The 10,155-nt window shown below is 40.9% G+C and overlaps 1 protein-coding gene across 1 annotated transcript in view; it reads left to right on the top strand.

Moving 5' to 3' along the window:
* Positions 1-5,797: 5,797 nt before the first annotated feature.
* LOC121453417 (protocadherin alpha-4) overlaps positions 5,798-10,155 on the top strand; it is a 207,780-nt gene continuing 203,422 nt past the window's right edge. The window contains exon 1 of the mRNA XM_041660178.1: positions 5,798-8,277. Within this exon, the coding sequence (XP_041516112.1) occupies positions 5,890-8,277 (2,388 nt within the window). The 5' untranslated portion in view covers positions 5,798-5,889. The remainder of the gene's footprint in view (positions 8,278-10,155) is intronic.

Genomic DNA, 10,155 nt, shown 5'->3' with positions numbered 1-10,155 from the left:
CTTTGAATTAATTAATTTCATATGGGATGAAATGCATGGATATTTCATTCTCCTGCCGGTGAATATCCAGTTTCTTGGCATTGTTTGCTGAATATTCTTTGATTTTGCTACTGCATGACTTTGACACCTTTGTTAAAAAAAAATGGTGGCCATAGATTTATCAGTTTATTTCTAGATATTCTATTTCTCTATTGGCTTACCTGTCTATTTTTATGCCAGTATTCAGCTGTTTTTGTTACTATAAGGCTGCAGTATAATTTGAGGCCCAGTATTGTGATACCTCTAGCTGTGTTCCTTCTCTTTAGGATTGCTTTGATGATTTATCACCTTTTGTTGCTCCATATAAATTTCTAGATTTTCCTCCCAATTCTGAAAAGAATGGCATCAATATTTTTAATGGAAATTTCACTGAATATGTAGACTACTTTTAAGAATATAGACATTTTCGGGCTGAAAGACACTTAAGGAAATGTTCAACAGCCTTAGTCATCAGAGAAATGCAAATCAAAACAACTCTGAGATTCCATCTTACACCTGTAAGAATGGCCAAAATCAAAAACATTGATGACAACTTATGCTGGAGAGGTTGTGGGGTAAAGGGAACACTTCTGCATTGCTGGTGGGAATGCAAGATGGTACAACTCCTTTGAATGTCAGTGTGGCGATTTCTCAGAAAATTAGGAAACAACCTTCCTCAATATCCAGCAATACCACTTTTGGGTATATATCCAAAGGATGCTCAATTGTGCCACAAGGACATGTGCTCAACTATGTTCATAGCAGCTTTGTTTGTCATAGCTGGAACCTGGAAACAACCTAAACGCCCCTCGACCAAAGAATGGATAAGGAAAATGTTGTACATTTACACAATGGAGTACTACACAGCAGAAAAAAGATATCTTGAATTTTGCAGGAAAATGGATGGAGCTAGAAAACATTATTTTGAGTGAGGTAACCCAGACACAGAAAGACAATTATCATATGTACTCACTCATAGGTGGTATTTAAACATAAAGTGAAGAAAGCCAGCCTACAAACCACAATCCCAGAGAACTTAGACAACAATGCAGATCCTAAGAGAGACCCCTAAAATTCCCTCACCCAATAAAAAGCAGGATGCAGTTTGGAGAGAACTATGGCCAAATTTCCTAAATTATTGTTTATAAATGTTTGTTTACATTTAAAGGGGGTATGCTATATATATATGAATATTTTGCATTGGTATGGATCTTGGTCTATATATACAAATTTAAGGACAATTTTGTTATACTGTGTATATGTATTTCTGCTCATGATTAAGGTATTGTGTTTATCCAGCTCATGTAAAAATGTAATATATAATTAATAAATAAAGGTTAAAATAATCATCTGTAATAGTCAAGCTTTTAGTCATATTAGTTAGATTTTCTAGATGAACAGAGATGTATTTCAGATGAATAGGCATTCTTCAAACCTTTCAGAGACTATAGAATATGGCATTTAAAATGTTTAACTTAAGACTTTTCATGACAGTGAAACACATTTGCTCCTGGCAGCACCAATAACTTCAAGAGGAAGATGGGCACCAAAGAGGCTCTTTATGGAGTTTGCTAGCCATTTGGAAAAGAAACTGCTCTTGCTTAGACTGCTTGATGCTATGCTGTATGAACTGTCCATATAGGACCCACAGAGAAATGACTGCTGAATTTGCCTAAAGGTGAGATGATCCTTTGGGGTTTCAGCTTCATGAAAGAGTCTGCCAGACATTCTGCAGGCCACAGAAAAAAGCAACTGATGGACTTTGCCATTACAAGGCAGAACGGAACTTCAAATTTCTTGCTTCATAGAAAACTCTGCTGGATATTATGTACTTGTAGGCTGAAGATGGATGCCCCAATGATACAGAAGAACTTTGGGTGACTTTCCAGGCAGTGAGATGTCTCTGTCAATTCTAGAGTTTTGTAAGTTGCTTACAATGCACTTCCCATTAATGTAGGTAACATTATATCTATCTGGATATAATGTTATATATATTATATATATATAGTCTTTGATGGAGTTGAAGAATAGATGATTATAATTATAGTTTTCCTTAGTTATGATAAAAGATAGAGTAGATACAAATATCGTAACTGTAATTCTTGCTTGATACCTGCTTTGTTATATGTAATTTTACTATGTTAAAGATAAAACCCATTTTATTTAAACAGAAAAGGGAAAATGGGATGGGAAGTCCTTCTGTATATGTGTTGCTTTCATTGGTTAATGAATAAAGAAGCTGCTTTTGGCCAATGGTGCTGGGCTGTAGGAGAAAACACAAGCTGAGATCACCAGGCCCCCACCCAAGAACAGATCATTCAAAGGAAATTCCTGGAATTCCATGTATTGTACATAGAAATACCTGCCAGTGCACAGTCACCAGGAAACCTTAGACGAATGTTAGCCAATCAGGGGTCTTAAAACCTCAGAAACCCCTCACCCCCACCTTTACTACTATAAAACCCTATTCTAATTGAGTTTGGGGCTCTCCAGATATTCTAATTCATTGGACATGTGGAGAGACTGAGTTTGCAAAGATGATTAAAATAAAGGCTCTTTGCTTTTACATATGGAACTCAGTCTCCTTTGTTGGCTTTTGTGAGGACTCACGGATTTGGGCATAACAGAGCTCGCTTGGTGTCAGAGGGCAGAGCCAGCTACTAGTTGACCAAAATTAACTATAGAGGTTTGAAAGACTCTAGGCAGAGAGGAGACAGGAAGTAGGAAGGCGGGTCTGAGAGAGGATCTCCACTTTTTGGGTGGAGGAACATTAGAGGTAGGAAGTGATTGGTGGCTGCTACCTGCTTCTCTGGTCTTTCAGGTTCTTACCCTGATATTTGACTCCCAATTTTTTATTGATAAAGATTAATTAGATTAATGTTTCACTTATTTGTGTTCCCATTTAAGGTATAAACATTACACTTTTAAACATACAGCTTCCGTTCTCTAGCTCTTACTGCAGAAGTTCCTCTTTTGTGAGGCTAGGAATATAGTTCAATTGTTGAGTATTTTTAAAAATAATTTATTTTTATTTTATGTGCATTGATGTTTTGCCTGCCTATATGTCTGTGTGAGGGAGATGGATCCCTTGGAACTGGAGTTACAGACAGTTGTGAGCTGCCATGTGGATATTTGTAACATGAGAGGGCCTGCTTGTTGGGGTTTCTGTTCCGCCCGGTACCCCACAGCTGGCAAGCCCCAAAGAAAATCACACAGAGATTTCTATAAGTTATAAAGCTGATTGGCCCATTTGCTGAGACTATTTATTAGCACTTGTAGCTTATATTAACCCATTATTCTGATCTATTTTTGCCATATGGCTTGGTACTTTTTTTCAGCTGGGGTAGATCACATTTTGCTGCTTTGGTGGTCAGGGCAGGAGTGGGAGGAATCAGCTTCCTCCTTCCCAGAATTCTCCTGTTCTCTTTGCATCATTTCTACTTCCTGTCTGGTTTTCCTGCCTATACTTCGTGCCTGGCCAATCAGCATTTATTTAAAACATGATTGTCAGAATACAGACAATTCTCCCACACCAGATGTTGGGAATTGAACCCAGGTCCTCTGAAAGAGCAGTCAGTGTTCTTAACTGCTGAGTCATCTCTCCAGCCCTGTACAGTACTTCTTAATCATGCTCACATTCATAGGTTCAACTACCAGAGACCAAAAGCATTGCTTACCTTTCCCCCCATAACTTTCAAGACTATTTCTGTGATGTGTTTGTTGGTTTCTTTCTGTTGCCCTATTTGAAACTCTTTTGATAATTAACTGAGGTAACTGAATTGAATGAAGAATACTATACCCTTGAGACAATTTTCAGAGACATTAAAGCAGTTGTTATTTTACAGTTGCTTGTAACTTGGGAGAACATAGGTCTGGGGAGATCTGCATACCTTCATGCTTAGGCTTACACCAAGAAATACACACACACACACACACACACATATGCATATACATATACACAATCCTCTATACCAGTGTGTTCCATCTCCATGAGAATAACCAAATGTAGATAGAAAAGTTTGTAACATTGTATCTGTGATGAACATGGGAAGGATTTGCTTTTTAAGCAATTCAGTATAACAGCTGCTTACATTTTTTAAATATTTATTTATTTAGTATACAATATATCCCTTCAGGCCAGAAGAGGGCACCCGACCTCATTACAGATGGTTGTGAGCCACCATGTAGTTGCTGGGAATTGAACTCAGGACCTTTGGAATAGCAGACAATGCTCTTAACCCCTGAGCCATCTCTCCAGCCCCTGCTTACATTTTTTAAAATATATTCTTCGATATTGTGAGTAATTCAGAGGTTATATAAAGTGATTTGGAGGGCATGCATAATCATATACAAATTCTATGCCGATATTATATGAAGGACTTGAGCATCTATAGATGGTAATCAACTTAAGGGAGAGGGATGTGTCCTGGAATGAGCGCTCTGTGACTCTAAAGGACTTCAGACCCATTTGATGCACATATGTAATGGTTATAGTGTGGGTAGTGACAACTTGCAGTAAACAAAATTATATGAAAATACGAATCACTTCACGATGGTTATTGTATTTCCTATTCTAAAAATTTCTTCTGTTACCTGTATCAGCTACTTACTTGCTAAGACTTTCTATTTCATTGATGAATCATAGTATTGTAATTTCAGATATATTGGAAATAACAAAAGAAATAGCCTTGGTGATGAAATAGAAAGTCTCAGAACCTTTATTAGTGAACACCAAAGGTTCTATTATTTCAAATAACCCAGATACATTTTTTGAGACAGGGTCTCACTTATGCATCCCTGGCTAGCCTGGGATTTACCAAATAGATCAGTTTGGCCTGAAGCTTACATAGACTGGTCTACACAGTGATTTCTGAGTCAGTAAGGGCTACAAACACTGAGATCCTGCCTGAAAAAAAGCAAATCAAAAACAATCAAAGAAAAACTAAAAAGCAAAACAAATGGGATATCATGTTGTAAAAATTAGCAAAGGTAAATTCTCAAATATCTTCACTTAACATTTACAGTATTAGAATATGAAGTTGTTCATAGTGAAGAAATATTAAGTATATTTCTAACATTTCTCTAAAATTGTCATAAATATGTATTTCATAGCTGTACTTTTATAAATCCACATATAAATTATCAAATAGTTTATAAATAAATCACCAAACTGTCTTCGGATAAAGTAGACTTTAGAGGTCAAAATGAATTTAACTTAAAACTTCAGTTACAATTATGAATATCTAGTAATTGAAATTCATGAGCCAATAAGTCTCTCTCTCTCTCTCTCTCTCTCTCTCTCTCTCTCAGACAGGTTTTCTCTATTTAGCTCTGTCTGACCTGGAACTCACTGTGTAGACCCTAGAGATCTACCTGCCTCTGCCTTCACGCTGAGTGCTGGGATTAAAGGAATGCACTATCATGCCCCACTTCCTAAATCATTTAAAATACAATGATAAAGAGACGATTAAAGCATATCTTTAATTTTCTCAAACCCAATTGTACTGCCTTTACGATTATAGTTCAACGAAAACATTGGATTACATACTCGCAAATGACATTCAGACTGCCTTGGATCTTCAAACTACGAAATCTATAAACCATTGTATTGAGTACTTTGCGAATAAATACAGAAGCTACTTTGAAAGACAAATGAATGAGTGTCAAATCCACATTGGCCACATGGTGTCGCTGTACACCATAAAGTCTTGAAGCTGGAAATGGGGGATTGATAAAACCGAAGGGAGGAAGCTTCATTTCGTCATCAGTAGAGAAAAGACAAAAATGGTGAGGAGACAAATGACTGAAACCATGAAGTTAGAAAGTATGATCTTGGAGTGACAGTTGTACGAAAGGTACAGTGCTTTTGCGATGCTCTTTTCCAGGCTCCGAGGCCTGAGAGCCCTGCACTTGCTGTTGCTCTCGCTTCTGCTCCTCGCAGCCTGGGAGGCAGGGAGCGGCCAGCTCCACTACTCCGTCCCCGAGGAGGCCAAACACGGAACCTTCGTGGGCCGCATCGCGCAGGACCTGGGGCTAGAGCTGGCAGAGCTGGTGCCCCGCCTGTTCAGGGTGGCGTCCAAGGACCGCGGGGACCTTTTGGAGGTAAATCTGCAGAATGGCATTTTGTTTGTGAATTCTCGGATCGACCGGGAGGCGCTGTGTGGGCGGAGCGCGGAGTGTGGCATCCACCTGGAGGTGATCGTGGACCGGCCGCTGCAGGTCTTCCACGTGGATGTGAAGGTTAAGGACATTAATGATAACCCACCGGTTTTTAAAGGCTCAGAACAAAGGATATTTATTCCTGAAAATAGACAGCCAGGCTCGCGATTTCCACTAGAGGGCGCTGCGGACGCAGATATTGGCGCTAATTCTCTTCTAATTTACACGCTGAGCCCCACTGACTACTTTTCTTTGAAGGTAGAGACGACTGACGAACTCAGTAAATCCCTTTCTCTTGAGCTGAGAAAATCTTTGGATAGAGAAGAAACACCAGAACTTCGGTTATTACTGACAGCCACTGATGGGGGCAAGCCAGAACTGGAGGGGACAGTTCGGCTGCAGATTACTGTGCTGGACGTTAATGACAATGCCCCACTGTTTGACCAGGCCGTCTACAGAGCCCAGTTAGTAGAATCTACAGCGAATGGAACTTTAGTGACCACATTAAATGCCTCTGACGCTGATGAAGGCGTAAACGGTGAAGTTGTGTTTTCCTTTGGCAATGATGTTTCTCCTGACATTCAAGAGAAGTTCAAAGTAGATTCTATTTCTGGAGAAATTAGAGTGATTGGTGACCTGGATTATGAAAAAATAAAATCTTATGAAATTCAAGTAAAAGCAGTTGATAAAGGGACTCCCCCGATGTCAAATCACTGCAAGGTTTTGGTGAAAGTGCTGGATATAAATGATAACACTCCCGAGCTGGAGGTCACTTCCTTATCTTTGCCCATCAAAGAGGATGCTCCACTTAGCACTGTCATCGCCCTCATCAAGGTGTCCGACCTTGACTCAGCTGTCAACGGGCAGGTGACCTGCTCTCTGGCTCCTCACGTCCCCTTCAAGTTGGTGTCCACTTTCAAGAATTACTATTCGCTCGTGCTGGACAGCGCCCTGGACAGAGAGACCACTGCAGACTACAAGGTGGTGGTGACAGCCCGGGATGGGGGCTCGCCCTCGCTGTGGGCCACAGCCAGCGTGTCCGTGGAGGTGGCTGACGTGAACGACAATGCACCCACGTTTGCGCAGCCGGAATACACGGTGTTCGTGAAGGAGAACAACCCGCCTGGCGCGCACATCTTCACGGTGTCAGCCATAGACGCGGACGCGCAGGAGAACGCGCTGGTGTCCTACTCGCTGGTAGAGAGGCGGGTGGGCGAGCGCTCGCTGTCGAGCTTCGTGTCTGTGCATGCGGAGAGTGGCAAGGTGTTTGCGCTGCAGCCTCTGGACCATGAGGAGCTGGAGCTGCTACAGTTCCAGGTGAGCGCGCGGGATGCTGGTGTGCCTTCCCTGGGCAGCAATGTGACTCTGCAGGTGTTTGTGCTGGATGAGAATGACAACGCACCCTCGTTGCTGGGACCTCAGGCGGGCAGCACAGTGAGCGAACTGGTGTCACGGACAGTGGGTGCAGGACATGTGGTGACAAAGGTGCGCGCAGTAGACGCCGACTCTGGCTACAATGCTTGGCTGTCTTATGAACTGCAACCTTCAACAGGTGGCGCACGCAGCCTTTTCCGTGTGGGACTGTACACGGGTGAGGTCAGCATTACACGTTCCCTAGATGAGGCTGATGCTCCACGACAGCGTCTGTTGGTGCTGGTGAAAGACCATGGCGAGCCGGCGCTGACTGCCACTGCTACCGTGTTGGTATCCCTGGTGGAAAGCGGACAGATTCAGAAAGCCTCCTTGCCTGTATTAACCGGTGCAGTGGGCTCTCAGGCATCGCTGATGGATGTCAACGTGTACCTGATCATCGCCATCTGCGCGGTGTCCAGCCTGTTGGTGCTCACGCTGCTGCTGTACACCGCGCTGCGCTGCTCGGCGATGCCCACTGATGGAGCCTGTGCTCCGGGGAAGCCCGTGCTGGTGTGCTCCAGCGCGGTGGGCAGCTGGTCATACTCACAGCAGAGGAGGCAGAGGGTGTGCTCTGGAGAAGGTCCGCCCAAGACCGACCTCATGGCCTTCAGCGCTGGCCTCTCTCCAGGTTTGAACATATCGGAAAGAAGTGAGCAGCCAGAAGGAAATTCGGATCTTTCTGGAAATGTAAGTCCAAATTTGAGCTACGACTTCAAATTCTGTTTAGATTTAACTTCACTTTTTAAATCGTTTCAATGATATTTAAAATGTATTCAGGGTGTTTAATGACTTTTAACAAACCATACCTTTGCAAACACTCTATTTGCAGTTGCATAATGAATGAAGCTAGGAAGCGACATAGTTGCAAATTTTTGTATTCTTTTATTTATATGGTAGAAAGCTCTAACAACATTTCAGCATTATTAGTGTTAATTTTGGTACTATTGATGGTAGGGATAGAGCTGAAGGCCTCATGAATGCTAGCCAAACACAGTGCTGGTCACCTTTAACGTGGGCTTTCAATTCTTGTGACGTGTCTTGCTTTGCAGAAATAATTGTAGGAAAAGTTACAGAAACCATCTGCTTTCTCTCTACATTGTTAAATTTCAAAGGGGGCAAATAAAAGATAACTTGAACCACTGTGACTATATATACATGTATATATATATATATATATATATATATATATATATATAAACTGTAATATGTTGTTAGTACTTTAATTTTCACATTAAAATATCCAACTAGTTCCTGCTGCTGTTTCCTGGTTTAAAAGACTAATTATTACACGAACTTGTGTCTTACATGATCCAGTCAAGAGACACTTAGTGACCACCTCACACTTACTTGCCAGTGTCCCCAAACTTTCTTTTCTTTTCTTTTAATCCTTCTGATATTTATTTTATTAGGTGAAGCTTTTTCCCTTTATAGATGAAATTGTTGAGGCCAAGAAAAATTAAATTCAGGATAATTACTATTTTTTTTCAAAAATGATATAATTATCTATTACAGTCTATTGCACTTTATTAAATATTTAAAGTTGCTTTCAATGGGAGAATTTTGCAGGCATTCAATGTTAAATTCTATTTAAATTCAAAGTACAAAAGCAAGAGAAAGATGGAGTAAATTTTTCCAAACAAAATGGTTCTACATAAAAATCCCTGATGCTTGCTTTTCTAGAAATGAATATAGAAAATAAAAAAGAAAAGAAAATTCTTTACACACGTTGTTCAGAAGAGGAATAAAGACCTCTTCAAATTTGATTCATCATCATTATGTTGATCAATAGTGAGTAATATATTATTATATACAGTATATTACAGAAGTTTAACAACCAGCTGACACACTTTCAATACAGGTCTCTGTGACTCTTCTAACCATGTAGTCGACAGTGTGTTAAATCTGTGTGTGTGAGGGGTACATGTGTCTACGTGTGTGCGCTCTCCTGTGCACGCCGATGTGGAGGGCAGTAACTAGTGTCAGGTATCTTCCTCAGTTCCTCTGTACCTTTTTTGGGGGGGTTCAGGTAGTTCATTTTTTTGTCTAGACTGGCTGGGCATGCGAAGGCTGGGGATCTGAATGCAGGCTCTCAGGCTTGCAGAGCAAGCACTGCACCCACTGGGCCATCTCCACAGCCTCTGGTACAATGTTTTATCTCTTCTGAAGTTACACAAGTATTAAGTGAATGCACCTTGTTGGCTAAACATTCAAACGAACACACAGAAAAGACCCTTAAAGCTCCCCTTGTAAAAGGACAGCACCAATAGATGTGCTAACCTGGAAGGAAGAAAGCCCAACAGGTCTCAACCCTAGACAAGAACTATGGGCAACTAAGGAATACTGAGAGCAGGAGATATAGTCTTCCCCAGGGAAGAGCACACCAACTAGTGATCCAATACCAAATGCTCAGCCCTAAAAACATATACACAAGTAACATTATGCACACTGAGCATGTAGTTATTAGGTACACCTGATATATATGCCTGTGTATGTATGTATGTATGTATACCTATATAATATACTTGATACACACACACACCTGTATAATATACCTGCTATATATCA

The sequence above is a fragment of the Microtus oregoni genome, unplaced genomic scaffold (assembly GCF_018167655.1).
Source record: "Microtus oregoni isolate MIOR12 unplaced genomic scaffold, Mior012 000011F_ref0000422, whole genome shotgun sequence".
In the NCBI taxonomy this organism is placed as follows: domain Eukaryota; kingdom Metazoa; phylum Chordata; class Mammalia; order Rodentia; family Cricetidae; genus Microtus; species Microtus oregoni.
Note: the sequence above shows the minus strand (reverse complement) of the source record. Positions and strands in the feature narration are given on the sequence as shown.